This window comes from Pholcus phalangioides, unplaced genomic scaffold (genome assembly GCF_987345545.1).
Source record: "Pholcus phalangioides strain wild (caught in Gottingen) unplaced genomic scaffold, Ppha-v1.0 ptg000015l_1, whole genome shotgun sequence".
In the NCBI taxonomy this organism is placed as follows: domain Eukaryota; kingdom Metazoa; phylum Arthropoda; class Arachnida; order Araneae; family Pholcidae; genus Pholcus; species Pholcus phalangioides.
In genome coordinates this window covers 82,736,580-82,760,450 of record NW_028301608.1, presented here as the reverse complement: position 1 = coordinate 82,760,450, position 23,871 = coordinate 82,736,580, and the positions used below count along the sequence as shown (strand labels likewise).

The 23,871-nt window shown below is 35.8% G+C and overlaps 1 protein-coding gene across 3 annotated transcripts in view; it reads right to left on the bottom strand.

Moving 5' to 3' along the window:
* Positions 1-390: 390 nt before the first annotated feature.
* Positions 391-23,871, bottom strand: part of LOC149076840 (astakine-like) — a 98,005-nt gene continuing 74,524 nt past the window's right edge. For all 3 annotated transcript variants that reach the window (XM_089244553.1, XM_089244550.1, XM_089244551.1), the window contains exons 2-4: positions 7,422-7,599; positions 5,556-5,634; positions 391-1,261 (exon numbers count right to left, since the gene is read on the bottom strand). In XM_089244553.1, coding sequence (XP_089100679.1) covers positions 1,041-1,261; positions 5,556-5,634; positions 7,422-7,490 — 369 coding nt within the window. In that variant the 5' untranslated portion in view covers positions 7,491-7,599 and the 3' untranslated portion in view covers positions 391-1,040. The remainder of the gene's footprint in view (positions 1,262-5,555; positions 5,635-7,421; positions 7,600-23,871) is intronic.

Below are 23,871 nucleotides of genomic sequence, written 5' to 3'. Positions count from 1 at the left end.
TCTCTCTCTCACTGTAAGTGTTAGTCACTAATATAAAAACTTTATTTCTTCACACCTTAATTTTTCTTCTCAGCTCTCCAAACCACCTGTCATGGCCCCCTTGAAGTATCCCAGGACCACAAGGGGGCCATATGGCCCCCGGTTGAGAACCACTGGACTATACGATGTAAAATTTTCTCTCTCAACGTAGCCAATTTCGCATCTGCGGATTATGCACAGGAAAAATAATGGCAGTCTATTCCACGATTAATCACTTAATTGCCATTAACCATCACTAATCAAAGGAAACATTACTTAAAGTCCACCATTCAACTTATCGAGAATCATTTTAAACAACACGAAACACTTAAAAGAAGATCTTGATTTCCAAGCAGTAAAACAAACTAAAAGTATTACACGTGAATTTTTATTTTCAATAATCTTTTTTTTATATATACACATGACAGTAGTACGTGAAAATGCACCAGAATATTCACAAAACAATGTTAAAATAGGTGGAAAAAGAGTGATTGACAGTCGATTCGACTCGACACTAATATGGCAAATTTCGCAGGCGACTCATCGACCGATTACGTCGATCAATTGATTCGACCTGGCCCGATAATAGATGGCACTCGCATCGCCTTTCTTTCATATAAGTCTCTGGTCACATAAATGGGATAAATAGAAATAAATAAAGGGAAATGAGATACTCTGTAAATATCTCCACACGAGAAAAGTTTCTTCACGAGTCAATCTTATTCTTCAAGACATGGCGATAACATGGGACGTTCTCTTTCTTTCCTCTATAATGTTGTAATGTATATGCGTGTTTGTGTATGTATAAATAAAGTGGACTGGCCATATAAAAGGGAGGGAGGGGGGGGGGTTGGGTGTGGACTTCTCTCCCACCGAAAATAGCAAAGGGTTAATTATGTACTTCTTTCGCTTCTCGGATGAGACGAGACCCCGTTCGATGCAACTTCCATCGAGTTCGGAAAAAAAAAGAGACACGGAAGAAGTGAGAGAGGTGTTATTATATGTGGATAACATACAGCCCGTTAGTAGATATAGTTATCGTAGTTCTCGCTGTGACTGCAGCTGTTGTCGACGCATTGCAACCCGGAATCGCAAGGGCAGACGTGGGTGTAGATGTCGAACACGTCGATCGCGTCTCCGTTCGGATAATACAGGGTCCTGTTTTCCGGACCGCTGTCCTCCCTGCAGAAGTCCTCGACCTGGCCCATCGGCAGGCACTGTGGTGTGCTGTAACGCATCATACCTACAATAATATGAAAGATAATTTTAATTCAATTCTGAGAAGCAACTAAAGAACAATTTTGCGGCGGACATTTTTGAAAAGTAAAGGTTTTGTTTTCAGAGTGCATTTGTATTCACGTGTTATTATTGCTTTTTTTTTTTTTTAATTTTTCATTCAAATAAATTTTTATTTATTTTACATTAAATTTTAATTTTGTCTTTTTATGGTGGCACCGTTTCTAAAAAAGCAGCGTTTTAATAAAGATCTTTTTGAACCCAAGAACAAGTAAAATGTCTGAACGAATTCTGCTGACTAATAACTTAACCCTCTTTCCCGTATATATTTCATTATACATGACAAATACATCGTCAAAAAACCCTAAACCAATTTTATTTTATAACTTCGGGGTCATTCAAGTATTACGTCAGCATCGGAGGAGGGGGGGGGGTGGTTTCGGATTTGCTGTCTTTTGATAACGGGGGGGGGGAAGTTTGAAGGTTGCTTACGTCATCAACCACCCCTTTTTGAAGATATGAAATTTTCTAAGCAACTGACGAAATTTTGCTGACGGGGGGGGGGGGGGTCAGTGCTTTGCTGACTTTTGCTGACAAGGTGGGGAGAGGGGGTTAAAAAATGGTGGAAAATCTGCTTACGTAATACTTGAAAGGCCGCTTCCTATTTCTTTTTCTCTGACAATTCACTTTCTAAACTTTTTTAGTATTTCAGAAAGTACATCTTTTGATGTCATTTCAGCGAAGAAATATTTCTTTTTATCTAGAAAGAGTTGATTCCTTGTCTGTGTCATTTCTTTTTTGAGTGCTGCTGGAATATCACTTGTTCAGACATCTGTAAAATCTCATCAAAGTCAAGGTATTGGAATTGAAATTCAAGGTAGAAACTATTCTACTTTGCTAAGCAGGATTTTATCTGCTTGTAGAAAAAAATTAAAATAAAAAGAAACTGCATATTATATCGTAATTAGCCAATTAAAAAAACCCACTCCAATTAGTTAAATTGCTGTGTTGATGAGATTCAAAATATGCTAATAGCACAAACTTACATTTGCATTTGTAAGAAAATTATTTTTTCAATAAATTTTATGGGGGGTGAACCATACAGGGTTAAAATTTTTTGTTTGTGTGAATATTATGAATATTTGTAGCGAATTGAACAATTTTCCTTGAATTAGAAATAAATTTGCAGATACCCCATTAGAATAAATTATCAATCCTCCGGTATATACAGGGTGTTCTGTAAGTGGTATTGCGTCCTTTATATCATCAACCGTCCATCGTAGAGATATAATTTCAATTTAAAAAATGCTCAAAAGACGTTCAAAAATTACTCTGTACCGGTTTTGAGAGTGAAAACACAATATGTAACAAAATAAAAAAAATCTAAATTTTGAAACGGTCCCTTGTCTTCCAAATTCTAATTAGAAAGTTGTTGCCTGGTCTCTTCTGAGGCCAACAAAAAATTCCAGTTTTTAACTCCAATATTCGCTAAGATATTTGAATTCAAAAATCGGAGAAAAGTTATGAAAGAACAGCAAAAACCATTGGACACACAAGGCGGTTTTCCCTCATTTATTCTGTCCTTTCCAAACTTTTCTCTAATTTTTGAATTCGAATATCGCAGTGAATATTGCACTTAAAAACTTGGAATTTTTTTGTTGGCTGCAGAGGAGACCAGGCAACAACTTTCTAATTGGGAGTTAGAGGACAGGAAGATCGAATAAACATTAAGATTTTCTTTATTTTATTACGCACTGTATTTTCACTCTCAAAACTGGTACAGGGTAATTGTTGAACGCCTTTTGAGCATTTTTTAAATGGAACTCATGCCTCTACGACGGACGGTTAACGAGATAAAGGCCGCATTAGCACTTACAAGACACCCTGTATAATCTCTATTCATAGGAATTATGTTTCCCGAGTGCATTCTTGGCGTTTTCATTTTTTTTGGACAAGTGTCGCAGTGTACGCTCATTTTTCAAATCTCCCACACTCTTCCATTTTTTAGAAAAAGGAATATACAATCCCTGTTTTTGTCTCTTATTTGCATAATTTTTTGATAGTTCTCTTTTTAAGAGAATCTCATTCACCCGAATTCAAGAATTTGCAAATTTATATCCCATGATTAACTTTTAGAAATCGGTCTATGGTGAATTATTAGAAACAGAAATGTCGCGTTCTTAGCTACTAAAGTAAAAAAGTAAGCGTCGTTGCAACAACGTGATAGTGATAGGAACCGAGAACGCTAGTGAATTTATGGTGCATACTATGGAAACGTACAATTGATTAATTTGTGTATAAATTTAGCCTCACGTGACCCTCGTTTTGGGCCGGAACTAGAGGGGGGGGGGCGGCAGGTTTGGAGCAATTCCCCGGGCGGCAAGTTTTTGGTGGGAAACAAAGAACACCATTATAAAATTATCGAATTTGGCAAAATCATATTTTCTCCGGGCGGCGAAAATCCCAATTACGGCCCTACCCCTCTGTGCCCAATCTGGGACATTTGCAAACTTTCCGTATCTTAAATGTTGGTAGTTTGACTTAAACTGCATATTACTTAACTGACGAGACGACTTTTTTTTTGTCAGACAAGGAAACTCAGCAACATATGGAATCAGTTAGAGATTGCAACAAAACTGGCTAGAGATAAAATATTGGAAACGGTTTTTTCACTACAAATAATTTTAGAAGCAGAAATGTTGCGTTCTTTATAAGGGTTTGATAAATCGGAAAAAAAATCGGGTGAAAGCTAAATTTTTTATGATCCAAAAATATCTTTTTACCCAAATAAACCCGTTCAAAATACGGTTTTTCCCGATTTTTTTTTTCGAAACTTACCCCCCTTTCCATGTTGATAAACATGCCAACATAAATTTCAAAAAATTTATGTTGTCCACAGTCTAACAGCCCAGCTGTCAGACAATAGCTCTTACGTTAAGAGCTACTGGCTGAAATAGGAGGCTTTTAAGGAAATTAATGATTTCACTTTCTAACACTGACAGCATGTGAATCCAATCGGCCTAATTAACAAAATTCACAGCAAATTTTTCTCATTAGTGTCTTTTGATAATGTCTTTTTGAGTACCGTTTTCCTGCGCGTATAATCCAAAGATTATACGTTAAAAGCATCGGAATTTCATAGATTACATATATATACCGCTGCATATTATCTGCAGCTTTTTTAACCCTAAGAGGTTGGAATAGAAAGAAGTATTTTTTAAAAATTAATTTCTAAAAATATTATATTTTAAAGCGCTATAGACGTATAGATGCGGGTGTTAAAATATAAACATCTTTTCCCTCTACAAGAATTCGATCAACAAGACCCTTCATTCCTTGATATTTCATTATTGGGCGAATGAAATTTGCATAATGGGGATAATATCCAGCTGTGGATTATGCGGTAACACTTTTCTCCACACAAGTAGCGAAATTGCGGCAGATTAAAAACGGAATCGATTGAAAACAGAATAGGATACATAATTCTCGGGTTCAACTTCATATGCAAATAGCCTACAAACATAAAACTCATATAGTAGAAATCACTTTCGAACACAGAAATAAAAACCATGAAAAAGAAAAGAATTGGCAGTGTCGGACACGACCACATTTATTTTCGTGAAAACGTCAATCGCGTATAGTAAATTGAAATTAAATTTTTCGTACTATAAGATGTTGTGCTTAGCTTATATTTAGACAAGTCAGCAATGTAGAAAAAATTTTCAAACTTTTCAAATTCACAGCCTCTCATCTTGAGTTTTTAAGATACAGACTCGGAACTCAAGACAAGTTATAATACGTACTCTTTCTTAAACCAGTTCACTCGGATCGGACAATTATTCTCTGAGATATATGATCCCGTTTATGGATACGTGTCGAATCCGGAGAGTCGAAAATCTAGGTCCACTTTGCACGGGTAATTCGCAACGTCCAATAACCAAGCATGTAGAAGTGGTAATGGCATAAACTTTCATTTTTTCTTTTCAAAAACGAGACCAAGATGGAGGCACTATGTCTATTTTTAGTCCAGTTATTGAAGTTTGAAATTACTTCGATAGAAACTGTCGCTCATTTGGGAGCGATTGCCTCCTCACTCCCACTCGGTATCGATTTTAAAAACGTCTTCACGTAAGGAAAAAAAAAAAAAAAAACTTCATCCGCATCGTTTTTTGTATCAGAGTCGCATACGCCACTGCTGTGACAGCTGTCAACTGTCGTGAGTATTAAAAAAAAAACCAAAGAAAAAAATTTTTTTTTGCATTATACACGTGAAAGGACCGTAAAAAATGAAGAATTCTCACCAAGAACGCAGCATTCACCGATTCCACAGTCAGAAGACGTTCGACAGTCTGTCGTTTGCTCCAAAGGATACGATTGAACCTGTTTCACAATATATATATATATATAATCTATACATAAATATATAAAATAAAACACGTATAAATTGTATTTCCAAAAAATCCATAAAACACTACGTAAAGAAAAGAGAGTGTTTTCATTTCCAATAAGTGTTTCATAGACGATAGCGTTTTAATGACTCCTTTTTTTTTTACTTCTCCGGCAGCTGTTTTCCAAAAACATTTTCTCTTTGAAGTGTTTTTTCCTTTTTCATGCGAAATATTTGGAAAAAAACCTCGTTTTATGAATAAAAATTTTCAAAAGAAGATTTAGGAGATTTATATTTTAAAAAAATGACTCGAAAACAACTTGGGAATACTTTTAGGAATTTTTTTTTTACATTCTGAATTCTGGTGCTTTACGTGTACGGAGTTCCCAGCCTTTGTATATATGTATATTTAAATTAAATACTACAAAAAAGAAAAAGAAACTGTCGTTAATTACTTCGAATATCGAAAAAATAGAGATAATTATAGTTGGAAAAAGTATAAGAGATTACTTATAACGCGCGAAACATTCACGTCGAGGTTCTTTTTTGAAACTTAGCATTTTAGCTAATAACGTATTAGTGCACTTGAAATATTGTCACGTAGAAATGCTTTAAAAAAAGTTATCTTTCAATTATATTAACGCTACATGGTTCTGTATGTGTATCTGAAGATATATGGCAAATACACTCACTGTCAAAAATTTCATTATACTTATTTCTTTTCTCAATGTTTTTGGTATTTTAGAAAGTGTATGTCTCGGTGTTGTTTTAGTGTGAAATTTCACGTGTGCGGAGATTTATAAAATTGCACCAAATTGAGGGAATTCGCAATGCAATTCAAGGTAAAAACTATTTGACTTTGCTAGATTCTGCGAGTCGCCACCCTTACGGATTGGTTAAAAACCTGAATTAAAAGGTTTTTTTAACCAATGCGTAACGGCGCTGACTTGCAGAATCAGAAATCAGAGTGCACTATGTCCGCACCCTTACAGTTAAAAAACCTGTATTACTAGGGAAACAAAACAGGAACGTTAATTGATCCCGGAGCGGGCTTTTAATCAGTCAGGTTGATGAATGACCCTAGTATCACTCGAAGTTTCTTGGAACTTGGACTTCCCGAACCCTCCAGGTTGAAAGTAGACCTCGTCCCCCTAACGAATGCACGAGGAGCTATGTGCGTAATGTCCCTAAACTTCCGTTCTCACGATCCGTGACAAAGTGATTTCACAAGTTGAAATTCAAAAGGAAAACACATACACGGTAATTCAAATGAAATCCAGTAGTATAGACAACTTATTTACATAAATTTATGTTATGAGTGCGATCATAACACCGGGTTCCGGGATTTCTGTGTTCTGTGACGTTTGATTCCAAGGAACCCCCCAAAAAACCCCCATATTCATCTGCGGAACTTCTAATAAATGGCTACACGTTGTGAACCTAACGTGAAGTTTGTTGTTTGTTTCTATGTAATGCTTGCTATAGTGCTGCCAGCTGATATCTATTTTTCGAAGTATGAATAAAGTGTAATGATTGAAGATTTGCCCCGTTGTAGGCCTGATGCTCTCTGTGGAGAGCCCTAAGTATGCCAACAGCACGCGGTGTTCCATTTCGTTACCCCTCACTCGTACTAACCGCACGCGATGATGTTTAACTTCGGTGATCGGACGAAAACCGACGTTCTCAGCTTGGTACGGCCGTTGGCTCAAGGAACCCCCAGGTGAAAATCTATACCCTAAATACACCTCATACAAAAATAACAGGAACATTAATCACTTACGATCATAACAGCAGATAAGAAGAGAACTGCAGCAGACGCAACTGTGACAAGTTGTACGACCCCCGACATGATGGGATTTATCTCTATCTCTCCTGGAACCTCTCGTTTATGATTTATGAATCAATTCCAAATCACTTCTGCACGAAAGAGTAGTAATATTCGATCAATGGACTGCACACTATAAAGAAAAGAAAGAGTATAGTTATACAAGACGTAACATTTTATAGAAGTAAAGTCATAGTATATATACATATAAAGTTATTATCACACACATCTCATAAAGGAATTCAATAAAATATTTCGTCGTGAATGAAAACATTTCAATGTTGTAATAATAAGTTTTTGACTTTATGATCTTCGATAAAATGTTTCTGATACGAGTAAGAAAAATTATTCAAAAAAAAAGAAGACATGATTTTTTTTTAAAAACAATGTTGACTTTGTTTTTATGAGGCAATGAAATGTTTTTTTCTTTCATGATGAAAACATGAAAGGAACAGAATGTCACGGAATTTTCCTCCGGAATGAATTTCGTGAAACATCTGCTTGCATCTCACGAACCATGAAATAAAGCGAAATATATAATATTTTTACTCTCTCGGAAAGTTACGATATTTTCGGTCGAAGGGAGCGCCCACATTCTTTCCCCCCCCCCCGTATAAAATAGTATTGAAAAATTATTATTCGTTCGATTTTATGGAAAAGATATTTCCCGTAACCCAGGGGTCCTCAACCTTACAGACATTGTAGGCCGATATACAATTTCTGTGAAGCTCGAGTTCCAACAAGTCACACTGCGGTTGTCGCTGTGGTGGTCGAGTGGTTGGTCTTAGTGACGGAGTTCCCGGGTTCGAACAACACCACCTATATAACATATTCTATAGGTGGTGTTGGTTCGAACCCCATCGTCACCACAGTGTTGGTCAGCTGAAGTTAGTTTTCTGTGGTTCCCAGCATCGAGGCGCGAATGCGAGAAGATCTCCCCTTTAAAAAGTTTCACCACAGAGAGCAACAGACCTTCAAACGGTAAAAATATTCAAAAGTGGTACAAATATTCAATCATCACACTTCACTTCTAACATATTTATGGCAGCACTGAAAAATCATGACACAACACTAGATACGTACTCGGACTGTTAGGCGCACACACTCACACTTCCGGCACAACTCACTAGGTAGTAAATTGCCCATGGCCATAGACCTCACTTTGAAAGAAAGAAAGAAAGAGTCATACACTGCGGTATTTAGATTCACACAGTGGTGTCTTAATGGTCGGGCCCAGGCACGACCACCTAGATAATATAGGTTATATAGGAGGTCGTGGCCCAGGGCGCCGAGTCAACCTGCAGGGTACAATATTATTTGAGAGAATTTTATTTATTTCTGGGATCATTCAAAAATGAATTTTCATTAATACTCTGCAATCATTTTTCAATTGCATACGAATTTTCATCAATTCTATAATTATTATTATTTTCATTGAATTTGAATCTTAATAAAATCTGAAATTCTTTTTGTTCGCTAAATATCAATTTTCATCGATTCTAAACAAATTTTTTCATTGAACGTGAATCTTTATTAATTCCGAAAATATTTCTTTCATTAATTCCGAAAATATTTCTTTCATTAATTCTGACAATAGTTCTTTCATTAATTATGAATTTTCATGAATTGTCAAATACTTTTTTCACTAATTCTGAAATTATTTCTCTCATTAATTATGATTTTTCCCCCATAAAATTACGATTTTTTCAATAATTATGATTTTTTTCCCCTAAAATTACGATTTTTTTCAATGATCATGTGATTGTTTCTCATGATTAATTCTGAAATTGTTTCTAAAATGTAATTTTTTAATTTCTTCTTTCCCCCCAATTCTGGAATACATACATTTTTGCATTGAGTTTTTGTTTTTTGCCGTAAATCCTGTAAATTTCGTCGGCGGGCCACAAAACAAAACAGCCCACCACAGGCGTTGAAGACCTCTACCGTAACCATCAAGACGAAATGTGTACATTGTTCACAGTTGAAATTCCGAAATCATTCACCAAAATGTGGGAAAATCCCAAATCGTCGAGATCACCGCCCAAAGAAACAAGAGAACGTAAAGACACGTGTTCGAACCCCGATATCGATTATTGATACCAACGTGATGCAATTAATGATTTTTTTTTTTCCTTCTTTTGTCTATCCCGTGAAATCCATGTTCACACAGGACGTTGAAAGGGCAAGAAATGACTGGTAAATATCGGCATTTACATCGACAGCTGCGCCGGTAAGCACGTGGCGCAAACATGCTCAGTCAAATTCGTCGATATCAAATCGATACTTCGGTGACTTATATGGCTCGAGTGCTCGTGACAATCCCTAGCATCGATCGAGAACTTCAATAAGACCATTTTCCTCTCGGGTTATATATACGTACATCTCGCTCTCTCTCAATGATATTTTGTATCAGATCCCAGTTTTCTCTTCAAACAAAATCCTATCCACAATCTACACAGAAGAAAACAAGATAAGTAAATACAGTAGAACTTGGTTAATTCGAATTTTTACGAACTCCTCTTGAGTTTTGTATCAAATTTAATGTTAATATTTCCTGTTTTATAACTCGAAATTTTTTTCGAATGTTTCGAAGATGGGAGGGGAAAAAAATTCGGCTAGGCTGTGTCATACATCAATACCACACAAGATATCTTTAGTATGGTGTTGGCCTGGCGCCCACACAGGAAGGGGGTATCGAATTCAAGGTAGTACCATCGAATTTGTCTCAAACGGTTTTTCCCCCTGTTTTTCTGCCCATCCCGACTTTTTTCAAAAATGATCCGGTTTTTCCCGTTTTTTAGTTGGAGTTTTCTTGAATGTCATTTGATTTGAGTTAACGACTTGACATTGTTTTTAGAGATATATATTTGCATTTTCTCTTTATAATGGTACGTATTGGCAACACTTCGTGTGTCTTACTCCCAACAACACCAGACAGATTTTACATTTATTCGACACAGCGCATTTGGAAATATTTATTAGGAAATCGGTCAGACCTGCAAAAAAAAAAAAACATTAGTTATCATTTTTCTCTTTGTTGATGCATTGTATTTTGATGAAAATTGAGTAAACAAATACGGGAAAATGCTTTAGGGTAGCAGACTTTTTTCTTCACTTGATGGAAAAAATTTGAATCAAATTAATGAGAAACAAAATATTTGGAATTCACGAATCACCACCACACAAACGAACTTATTCTGAAAATCTTTACAAACTTGGGGATTGACAACATCTATTTTTTTGTGGTATTTTAAAAAGTTTTGATTGGTTTTGTGCCATAATTGGTAATTTTGCTGTAATTTGACGACAACTGGCGATGTCCCGTATTCGCGGACCAAATTTCTCATATTCTTCTCGAAGACATATGGTCAGCCTACTCAAAAATATTACTCGGACGATACAATCCGCTTTCATATGCGTTGCGAACCTCCCGATATATTGCGGAAAACATTTTCGTTACGAATGCGGCAATCGAACTTGGTGCCCACACAGGAAAAGGTATTGAAACCACCATGTGATATACCATCAGAATTTTTTTAACGAGATCTATCCGCAGTCCTTAGAAACGGAGGTATATTCTGAATAATTCTTGAGATACGGGCTTTTAAAGCATTTCGTTACGCAACTTCTTGAGGATGCATCTGGTATAATGGGATGATTTAAAAGACGTAATTACATCAAAAAATTATGATTTTTGTATGGACAAATTTAGTTTTGAAAAATTCTACGAGTCAGACTAAGTTTTTGAACAAAAAAATTTCAAAAACAAATAAAAGTTTGAAAATTTTGTTTTTCCTCCGCTCTTTTTTTCTTTGATAATTTAATGCCTATTTTTTTTAACATTGTTCAGCGGGAGTGCATCCAGAATGTGTACCACTTGATCCCGATTATATTGTTCAACCTATGGATCAAAGTGTGCTATTCAAAATCTGATTCTTTTTGTCGTCATTGAGTATGGAAAGTACAAATTGTAATACGTTAATGTAAGTATATTTCCTTGATGGCAATAACAAAGGTAAGTAAAATGCAGTTTCATAAAGGATGATCATGAAATGCTACCGTAAATCAGGCTTTGAACATGGCCAAGAAGTTCTGCGGGGATGTCGATTCCAGAAGAGTGGAGCAATTATTACAATTAGCCACTTGCCTGATTGGTTTTTACATTTTTTTCTGCGCAGAAAAAATGTCAGTGTTTTTATTTTGTCATTCTATTCATATGTTTATGATTAGGAATAACAATTTCAGAAAATTATACTTATTTTTTTTATTTAAAAATTTAAATTTTTTTATTCATTTATTACTTTTTTGGGAAATTATTATTATTTTTCAAAAGCTCTTAATTGAATTGTTTTGCATGGAATAAATACAAATAATCTAGTTCTTAGATAGATTATGTAACTGAACTAGAGATTATCTTGTAATCTAATTACATTGATACATAATGTACATAGATACCATTGGGGTCGTTCAAATATAACGTCAGCAAATTTTTAGCTATTTTTGACCCCCTCCCCCTCCTTGTCAGCAAAATTTCGTCAGCACTGTCCCCTCACCTCCAAACACATATTGGTGGGATCAGAAACGTACTCGGTAGGGGGCATGGGGGCTCGAGCGCCACCCCCCTTAGACGAAAAAAAAAATTATTTTTTTAATGTAAAAAAACATTAGATTCTTTTTTTTAAATTTCGAAAGAAAATACCTTTATTTGTTATTATAATCAATTTCTGTTAATTTCAATGCTATTTGAAGGGTAAGAAATCAAAATTTGTTTAAGAAATTCATTGCGACCCACCCTTTAAGCCATATAGGGTAAACTCTTGACCCACAGACCAAATGTGGCCCTGGACGTTATCTGATGTGGCTTGCCCCCCAAACCTAAATTTGTAAAAATGAACACTGCGGTACATTTACAAACCGCTTAAATGACCCGTAGCACAATTTCCAGAGCATTTAAGTAGCCCGTGGCACATTTTCAGATCACTGAAGTAGGCCGCAAAGATCACTTTCACATTCAAAGATCACCTAAGTAACCTGCGACACAGTTCCAGAACACTTAAACGATGCGTAGCACATTTAGAGATCCCTTGAGTGACAGGTGGCACAGTTTCAGAGCACTTAAGCGGCCCAACAGTGCGGTTCTACATCACTCAAGTTACCCGCGGAACATTCCTAGATTACTTAAGTGATCCGTGGTACTGTTCCATAGCACTTAAGTGGCCCGGACACATTTCCATACATCCCGTTTGTTCGAACGGGACGTATGGTAAATTGGCATTGGTAAAACGGGACAATCTGTTTTTCGTTCCCACTGCAATTTCCAAATGCAATTTTTTTTGGTTCTATTCTAAGACGGGACTATTTCTCCTTTGAGCTAAAATCCTACATTTTTGTTACTCAACCACTATAAGGCATTAGAATGGAAGTGTCGAATGCTTATCGCCAATTATAATATTATTATTTTTTATATTATGTACTTTTAAATAAAATACATTTAATAAATACGTTTCGTTGATCCCTTGAGAAATTTGAATCTGGCCAACTGAAAGAAACATCCAGAACTGAATAAAACGGCTTATTTCCGTCATGCATTTGCCTTCACAATTGGAAAAGCATCTCCACGTGTACATGGATCATAGCGAATACTACGGAGTGATTACGACATTAAGTACTGAAACGTTTGTCAACAAGGAAAAAGGTCGAGAGAACAACTTCTAGCTGGGAAATAGTCCTACATAGTCTTGCAACCTGATAACGATAACTTTACAGGGCGAAAAAAAAGTTTGGTTATACAAACATTACGTTCATAAGCGCAAAAAAAAAAAAAAAAACTTTGACGGGGAAAAAAACTAATAACATTATCCAAAGCCCCCGATAACTGTGTAAACGAATATTTCCCCAGGTTATGATATTGGTCCGTTCCATTCTTTGCAAAACTGATACCAAGTAATTTTGTCACCACCGTGTATAAATACCATCTGAAAAGAAAGATCTAGGGCACAATACAAAAATAAAGTTACCGAGATTTAGCTTAACTTTTGTGCGAAGAATTCATTGAGAAGTTTCACTTCTCTCTCTTCTGTGACTATCCCAATTTCGTTTCGGTTCTGTGCGAAAGATAGAGAGAAAGAGATAGAGCTAACTCTGTCTTTGTGTGTATAGATAATGCTACTAGTAATTCAATCAGACGCACACTCACGACTTGGAAAGTTTTCAGTCAAAGACGTTCCTTAACTGAATTATGCCACCAGCAGCAGCAGCAACTTAATGTAACGAAACTAAAAGTCCGGAGGAAAGGGAAAGCGAGTGAAAGTGAGTTCACACACACACACACGCCGCGTTTCCAAAACATCATTACTGTCTCTTCCTCTCACGGTTGAATCGATCAAATCCGCCAACGCCTTAACCTAATAATGACCACGTTTGCATAATTAACTAAAACTAACTAATGAATGCAAACACACTGCTCTGTCTACTCTCCCTCTCTCTATCTTCCAACCCCTCTTAAAACTAAACTCAGGTCTCTATGGTCGTCATCATCTTGGCTTTCTCTCACGAAGAGGCCCTCGCGGCGTATCATCTAGATCTGAGCCAGGCAAAACGTAAGGGTAATATTGGCTTCTGCTGGAATGTTTAGCGTTTCCTGGAGAAACTTCGCTGAATTAATTACGGGAAGTGTGTGTGGGTGGGTGGGACACGGGATGCATCAGTGATGGTGATTCCCAGTGCATTTGTGCATGAGCGTTGTTCGGTAGGAATCGTATTTCTGGCTCTGGAGTAGACGTTATCTCTCCTCCTCGCTCCTCGCAGGATTAAAGCGACTGGACATCCTGGCGATGTCAGTGGATTTAAATATATTCTCGCTGATGCCATCAATCGCACTAGCACATACGATGCCGGATTTCTCCACGTCCGTCGTGGAATTGTCCCGGAAAGGAACCATGCATATTTAGACGGTGATGTGAGCGAATAACGAGAAAACAGAGTAGTTTTTTTTCAAACGACGTCACTTATTACAGTAGAAGTCGAGGAAATACTGAAGTGGAATCTCTATTTACTGTGTGGTGTATGTATATATACAGGATGTCCCAGAAATTCATTAAAATTGAAGGAATTGGCATATTTGAATGCGGTTTGCGGAAAAGCGATTTTCACGGAGAGGGAGAGAGATTTTCTTTGGTACAGAAAAAAAATTAGATCAAATTTTAATCGATAGAGGGCGTTGCACGAAAGAAAAGAAATGTGCAAATCAGAGTCCTAGAAAATGCAGGGTGTACGATTGCTAGCTCATTTCTGAACTTTCCTGTTTACTGGCGTTTACATAAGGGTTTTCATTGCGATGTTGACATTGGTGGATAAAGCACTATTGGTGAAGTAGTTTAACCTCAGCCATGAATCACCGGCTCAAGCTTCACAAATGTTTCGGACACGGAAGAGATTAAAGAAAGGTTTAAGTCAAATAACTCCGCTTTCTTTTTTCGTGCAGTGTCCTCTATCGACAAAAAAAAGGACTGAATTTTTCTTTTCTCCATCCTTGCAAATAAAAGTTAAAAATTTCTTACGAATCTTAATTCTGTGATGTTCATGATGATATCTCCAAAAAATGTCATTTCGATCTAAAAAGCAAGTCTTGCTAATTATAACTAATTAGAAGTGAGATAAATGCACCAATACGTGCGTACGGCTAAACAACATGCTGATGTATGATATTTTCATTTGTATTTGTGTATATGCTTTATTTTTTATTTTTAAATGACAATGACATTGCTTATATCTGAAAAATGTGATTTTGGAGTTATCATGTTCTGACCAAACATCACAGAATTTAAGCCCACAGTAGGTGCCGTTTTCTTTTCAACCTTCACCTCTGGCTCGAACACACATGTTCTGTCCGCTGAGTAACGTGCGAGAGGTCGGGCCAGTCCTGAAGATAACCCAAGGTTTTATGGCAAGCAATTCAGTTCGAAAGAAATTACCAGATTTGATGATCGCAAATTGTCAAAACCCCATGATCTATATTAATAAAAAGATTATTCGTGCTGAAATGATCCACCAAGATTTTTTGGATGACTATTGAGCAAATTCAGAAACGACTGTCCGTTCAGAAATTAAATGAAACAACATTAACATTAATTAACACTAAATTTAAAGTTAAAATTAAATTTTAAATGAAAGAATTAAAAATGTTTCTCGTAAATTTTAATTTTTTTTTCTTTTGATAATTTTGATGTTCAGCTGGAATACATCGAAATTGTGTACGTACCACTCGATATGAATTGTGTTGTTCAATCTCGGGGAAACAGATTTCTTCAGAACAGTTTCTTCCAACAAGTTCTAATGTGAAAATAGATTTCCTATGAATAGTAAAATTTTGGATAAAGTTTCGTAATTGATGATCGGAGATTGTGTTTCTGTAAACCTGGCTTTGAGCGTGGTCAAGAAATTCTACAGTGATGTCAATTCCAGAACGTGGTGGAATAATGTAGTGGCTAAGATTAGTCATTAATCATGCGTAAATATCGCCCCAGGGTTATTTCGCACCGGACGTTTCACCTGCCCAAGCTGTATGAGCGACCAAATAAGTAATCAAGTTAGTTGGACATTTACCCCCGGCATTTCATCTGCTCTAACCATATATATATGAGTGACCAAGTAAGTGATTGTATAAGTGACCATGTAAGTGATTGTATGAGTGATAAAGTGAATGACCGTATGAGTGATAAAGTGAATGACCGTATGAGTGATAAAGTGAATGACCGTATGAGTGATAAAGTGAATGACCGTATGAGTGATAAAGTGAATGACCGTATGAGTGATAAAGTGAATGACCGTATGAGTGATAAAGTGAATGACCATATGAATGATCAAGTGAGTGACCGTGTGAATGACTAAGTGAGTTGGACATTCACCCTCGGATATTTCACACCTGATATTTCACCCCCATCTATAAATATTATGTGAGTTATGCCACTCACTTGGGTCATTCACATGGTCATTCACTCAACCATACAGTCACTCACATACTCATACGGTCACTCACATACTCATACGGTCACTAACTCATTCATACAGTTAATCGCACACTCATTTGGCCACTCATTCAGTCATTCACTCATTCATACGGTCACTCACCCACTTATATGGCCACTTATTCAGTCACTCACTCACTCATAAGGTCACTCACCTGATCACTTGGTCACTCACCCACTTATATGGTCACTCAACTGATCACTTGGTCACTCACACAGTTAGTCACTCATACGGTCAGGGCAGGCGAAATGCCAGGGGCGAAACGTCGGGGAAGAAATATTCCCGGATCTCATTTTCCCCATCAGTCTACTTTTGCTCATTCTAAAATCACCCCCCACCCCCTCCCCAACTACGAATCCTCCACAATAGCCGGGAAAAACAAATTCTAATCAAACAACGAAATTTCAACATTAAATTAGATAGAAAACTAAAGCCGTTCATAAAAGTTCGAATTATTTAAAATTTGAATTAACCAAGTTCCACCGTGTATAACAGTCGGGATTGATGAAAACCAGTTATCAATTTCACTGATTGAACCGTAAAAACATAATATTTAATCATCTCATACTTATTATATATTATCAAATAGTGATTCAAATTTGTGCAGATTATGAATTAAAAAACGTTTTATCTGCTTAAAATCTCTTATACGCAACTGTGTGCGCAGTTCCGATAATTTACGTAACTCCTTTGTATTCGGAATACTATACTGCGCTCGTATAAAAGGCACGTATCGGAAATGCAGAAAAATGCAGCGTTTGACACTTTTTTTTTTTTTTATATCCGAGGGAAATAAAACTGACGACGGCCTTCAAGACTCGCAGATTTTCGAAATCCATTTGTATATTGAATAACGTTCGGAAAAATAAGAAATGAAAAATATATACGGTATATATATGCGTATGTGTATTGAGAGAGAGAGAAAAAAGTCGTAAAAATGGGGAAGAAGCTCGAGAAGAAGAAGAAGATTGAAGAAAATTCGTGATGCGTAAGAAGAAAGTCGGAAACCGAAGAAAACTTTTCGACTCTTCCCTAAATTTTATTTGAGATAAGAAAAAAAGAACTCTCTGGAAAAGAGAAGAGACAGAGTCAAGGGTGAAAGAGAAGGGCCATTCCAAATAGAATTCTTATTTCACTTCTTCTAAAGAGAAATAAAAATAGAACGTAAGAAAGAATAAGATCTTGTGTGTCTATCGGATGACATTTTTTGACTGCGAAACTCTATCGCGCGGGTCCGAAACCTCTGGCGCGGATTTCTGGAAGTAGCCTGCCTTTAATATTTCGATCGATAATGAGCTTGTCCTTGCTCTGGATGTCGATGGCCCGTATTATTAGCGTCACTTCATAAATAATATATGAATTAATTAACTGGATCATTTGCGTGATTAATTGATGCGCAAATACAAAGGCCAGAACTGGCGAATTGCCCAACGAGGTGGCTCAAAAGAGATGCCCACGCAGCAACTTTTAACACAAAAGCATATATCGCGAAAAAAAGACGAATATATAATTAATACCATGTAATACACTGCCCATAAAAAAGATTATGGTTGTCTTGTCTGAGTATGGATAGCTTTTCGGTTTGTCCCAACATAATTATAGTATTGCTTTTTAAACGCGACGATTGTGTTAGAATTCACGACCCCCTTAGGTAAGCTATTCCATTTATTAACAGCCCTATTAATAGAAAACTACCTGCGACACCACAACTTGGAATTCTCCCTTACTAAACGATACTGGTGCCCCCTTGTAGGAGCAGTTGATTTACAATTTATTAATAACGCATGTCCCATCGTATTCGTCCCATTGAAAATTTTAAACACTTAGATCACATTTCCCCGTCACCTGCGTTTTTGGAATATAAACATATTCTAGAAATCGTCTTTCTTCATAGCTCATGTCCTCTATGCACAAAAGCGTAGCTCTTCTCTGCACCCGCCCCCCCCCCCTCCCAACCAAGTCTATGTCCCTCAGTTCTTCAAAACCTAACGGCATACTCCAATCCAGAACGAACACAGTACGTTACATCGACGACTTGATGGCTGTCTTCATCGGTGAGAACGATGCGAGAGATTTGATACTTGCGAGCACGGGGTAAGGGGGGACTGCTATAAATTTTTTGGACAAATTTATAGTGTATATATAATTATATAAACAAAAATTTTATAAATAAGATTTATCTCTGGACCCCTTGGAACTAGAACTCTAACTTATACAGCAAATTCTCATCATTATTCATCAACCATTCATCATTATTTATGAATCTCATCATTATTTATGAATCTAATCATTATTTATCAATCTGTTATCATTATTTATCAATCTGTTATCATTATTTATCAATCTGTTATCATTATTTATCAATCTGTTATCATTATTTATCAATCTGTTATCATTATTTATCAATCTTTCAGCATTAATGATCAATCTCACTATTACTCATCAAACTTTCATCATTATTCAGCAGTAAGTCCTTTTAATTCATTCACCATTCATTATTATTGATCAATTATTATTGATTTATCATCATTTTCATCAAAATCTCATTATTCATCAATGGCTCTCAAAAAATAAATCAATCGTAAAAATCCCAGCAGTGACAACTACACGCCATTTTTCTTTTAAATAAGGGAAAATTCGATTTTTATCAATTCGGAGAAATCGCGAATATTTATATTTTTGTGGAATGTTTCTGCATAACGTTAGCGTGAAACACACACACACACGCACACAAAATGCATATTTTAAAACTATTTCTTCGCATTTGATGCCGCTGCTTAATCTCGTATTCACAGAAAATGTCAATTAATTTTGAAAAGATGAAAAGTAAGTTTTTTCCATGAAATTCAACGAAAAACCGGTTGTTTCTCGTGTGTTTATATTCATTAAAATATTTCATAGAGACTTACTTTTTTCCTTGTTAAAAATACGAAAAGTAATTATAATAAGCTTATGTGATCATTATATTATACGATAAAACATTTCTCGAATGGAGACTCTTAGCTCGGTTGTTTCGCTTCCGTCATTTCTACCATTTCTTCCTACGCTGATGATATTTTCTAGTCATTATTTAAAATCACAAAAACCACAAGAATGCAATGGCGTGCCAAAAGTCGAAGCTGAACATATTACTGCGAATCAAGAGCTTGGGTTATTATCTGTAGGTCACCTTGGAGGCTATTTATAAAATACTCAGAAAAATCACCAGCGAAAAAGACAAATACAAGGAAAATAAAAAAAACTCCTAATGCATTTAAACACGTTACGGGTGTCATCTTTAGAGGATAAAAAATTTCACACTGACCGAGGATCCCACTTGGATTGGTTACCAAATCTTAATTCTCGGTTGCTTTCTTTTTTTCTTTCAAACCGAGCCCAACTCAGTTACTATCGCCATCTATGGGTGATTTACTACCTAGTGAGTTGTGCCGGAAGTGTAACTGTGCGTGAACCTAATACTCTGAGTTCGTATGTAGTGTTGTGTTTGATTTTTCAGTGCCGCCATCTATATTTCAGAAGTGAAGTGAGTGATGTGTTATGATTGAATTACATTTATACTGTTTGTAGGTCTGTTGCTCTCTGTGGCGAGACTTTTTAGAGGGGAGATCGGCTCGCAACTCTCGGTTGCTGGCGGAAAGAAAAAGATACGTCTGTCCAAGTCAAACGTCCTGACCAGAATGAAGCTGAGCGACTGCGTGTAAGTCTTCTATAACGCCCTGATTGGCTACTTGCGCAATGAAGCTGCCATAGCTATCATAACCTCAGGTGAGTATCTGGTGATGAATAACTCTAACATATTCATAATCTTTCGAAATAAAACTAAAAAAAAAAAAAACCGCGAAATATAGAAACGCAAACCCGTAATTTTCGAAGAGGAACAAACATTATTATACACAAATTCTTGGACGTCAAGAATGATACAATCCAGTGGCGATTGGGATGTTCACGAAGAACGAACGTTATTTATTTGTAAATGGATAGAAAAGAACAAAACTATAACTAAAACGTAAGAATTTGCGATTAATACTGTATTTCCAAAAGAAAAAATTATTAAAAAACAAAAAAATAACGAAAGGATAAAGAAAATGTGAATATTTTGATGAGTATCTTACCGCTTTAAACCTTGAAGATCAAATAAATAACAACATGGGAATCCCATCTTGTCGGTTAAAAAAAAGAAAAGAAAGTAGAAAAGACTGCAAGAAAGAGAGTTTCAATAAGAAAAGGCTTGAATAAACAAATAAAAGCCCAGGATGGACAACAGTATATGAGAAATGACAGGCAAGAAAAGCTTTCCTTATCCTTGAATTGCTACTTGAAAATTACTGACGTTTTGACACAATTTTCACTTTCCCAAGAGAACCGTTTCCTCTAAAAGAGTTGTTCAATGCAAAATCGCTGCTCTTCCCACTGTATAAGCATTTCCTCTCGTTTCCACAAAAAAATAAAAATAATAAAATGAAAAAATAAAATTTTTTAAAGTAAATAATAATAAAAGGTTCGTTTCCGAAAAATATTTCTAATCCATCCTCAATTTTATTTCTTTAAAAGAAATAAATGCATATAAATACCAATACAATACGTTTTGCCTTCGTGAAGAAGTAATTTTACTTCGCTTTGACCTTGTCCCATTTTTTAACATAATGTTTAGTACGTATACTATGTAAATACTTCGCATTGTGATCAGCTACCGGTTCGTTTGCTCGTGTGCTTGTGTGTGTGCTCCCAGTTTTATTTATTTCATTAAAATTTTTCAAAGACTGTGGTTTCCAATAACAATGTGAAAATCTATTCCCGGTAGATTTTTAACTCATCCATGAGTTACTTAGAAATACTAAAAAGAAACTAAATATACAGGGTGTCCCATAAATTCGTAATTTTAAAAGTTAATGAAAATTGAAGAAATTGTTTTTTTTTAATACCGTTTGCAAAAAATTTATTCTCACGAAAAGGGATTTCGTTTTTGGTACAGAAAAAAATTTAGTTCAAATTTTAGTAGACAGAGAGCGCCGCACGAAAGCAAATCACTCGAAATATGCAAATCCGAGCCCTATGAAATGCAACCCTATTACTGGCACTCACGAGAGTTTTTCATTGCGATGTTGACATTGGTGGTTTTCGCACTACTCGTGAGCACTATTGGAAAGGAAATCTCAGAATTCTGAATCTGAACTTTTCTTCAACCTCTTCCAACCTCTTCCGTATCCGAAACGTTGGTAGAAAATCGGTGATTCGTAGCTGATACGGAACAACATTAATAGTCACATCCACCAATGTCAACATCGCAATGAAAACCTCATGTCAATGCAGTGAAAAAAAATTCAAAAATGAGATTCAAGTTCATTGTACGCCCAACATCTCACAAGATTCTAATTTACATATTTCCAGTGATTTGCTTTCGTGCAATGCCCTCTATCGACAAAAATTGTAACTAATTTTTTTTCTTTACTAAAAACTCTTCGTGAGAATTATTTTTTTGCAACAGCATTCAAATTGATGTAAGATTCCTTCAATTTTTATGAATTTTTAAACTATTTACAAATTTATGGAACATGGTAACCCATTGTAACGTTTAAATTTAACAAGATCAAATTTGATGAATTTGAATTGATGAATTAAATTATATTATATTACAGTAAAACCTCGATAAGTCGTTACCTCATGTCATCGAAAAATTATGACGGCTTAAGCGAAGTGCCGTTAGTTTTAATGTGCGGTATTGTGAAAATCGTATAAATTCAAAGTAATATAACATTTATTAAAATATGAATTAAAATTACAATATTAAGAAAATTTATAGATTGCAGAAAAAAAAAATTGAAATTTTTACCTTTTTAGAGTTCTTACTACTTAACTTATTGTATTAAAATGTACAGGCACACTTTGATTTATACTAGTAATTTTTAATTTATAGACTAATCAGAGCAATTGTTAGAATAGTTAGCTTTTCTTCACAACAGAACCACTGCACATTAATTTTACATGCGTATGAAATTTAATTTTAAGTGTTTTAATTCTCTATCAGTAGTTCATGAAACAACCACAAGGTAATCTTTGTAAAATTTATCAAGGTGATCTTTCACATACTAACTACAAGGTAATCTCGAACACAGGATCCACTTTGAGGGACTTGTGGAGGGCCCGGGGTAGGGAAAAGCACACATTAGAAGACCTCAACTTCGGAAAAAAAAATGTCTGGTTTATCAACAAGGATAATTTTAAATTTGGAGTCCTAAATTAGTGGGACCCGTGAAGAAATCAGGTCTTGCTCGAACAGTCCTTAATGGTTCAAAAACTTTAGTCGGCAAATGAGCTTCCTCAGCGTAACTTTCGTTACTTGGACTGTTCCGTTTTGGTACATAAGATTTTTATGGTGACTTTTAAACATATGGTAATGCTGTTAACAAGGTATTTTTTTACAGGAAAAAATAGAAATTATATATCTCTGTTCCTCTCCCTCTCTCTCTCTCTTGAACTTTTTCATGGTGACGAGTAAACCGAAATTTAGCGACGAGTAAACGATGGTTTAATAACATTGTTGTCTATGAAAGATGAACAATCCTGAAGAAAAACGACGACATATTAGGGTGACGACTTACCGAGGTTTTACTGTATTTTATTTATTTACAGAATGGCGAAAACATGTGTAACCGACTGATACCATAGTCATGATTTATGTATCCATACACCATTAGCTGCTCATCATTCATTCTGCATCTATACGACCAGGAAATGTTTCCGATGATGTTTTTCTGTTTGAAGAAAATCGTAAGAAAAGCGAATTTCTTTTTACATCAATTCTGAAATCATTTTTTTCATTAATTCTGAATTTGCATCAATTCTGTGATTTCCCCCCTCATTAATTCTGGATTATCATCAATTCTTGGTCTTTTCTTATTGATCAAATCAGATTATATCTTTCAATTATTTCCCATTTTTAATTCATCAGTTCCAAATTTTCGTTAATTATTAGAACATATAAGGCCCTAATTTTAATTAATTTTGAAATTATTTCTAATTAGTCGATTTAAAATTTGCATCAATTTTTATGCTAATTCACATTTAAATGTGTTTGTATTTTTTAGACTAAATGTTTTTCAGTATTCCTGTATATTCTGTGATAATGCATGAGACTTTGGATGCCCGATTCCCGTCCCCACACGAAATATATAAAATCCAGGGGCCAAGGAGCCAAGAAATTATTTACGCCCCGGGCCCCGCGTCTACTAAACAGGGACGGCTTAAGCGAGGGTGCAAGGGGTGCGGCGCATCCGGGCGGAAGGTTGTAAGGGACGGCAGCGTAGACTTTAGTTAAGACCCCAAAATTTAACTCACTAGAAATTCACATGAAATCACGCTTTTGAGTCATACCTCGACA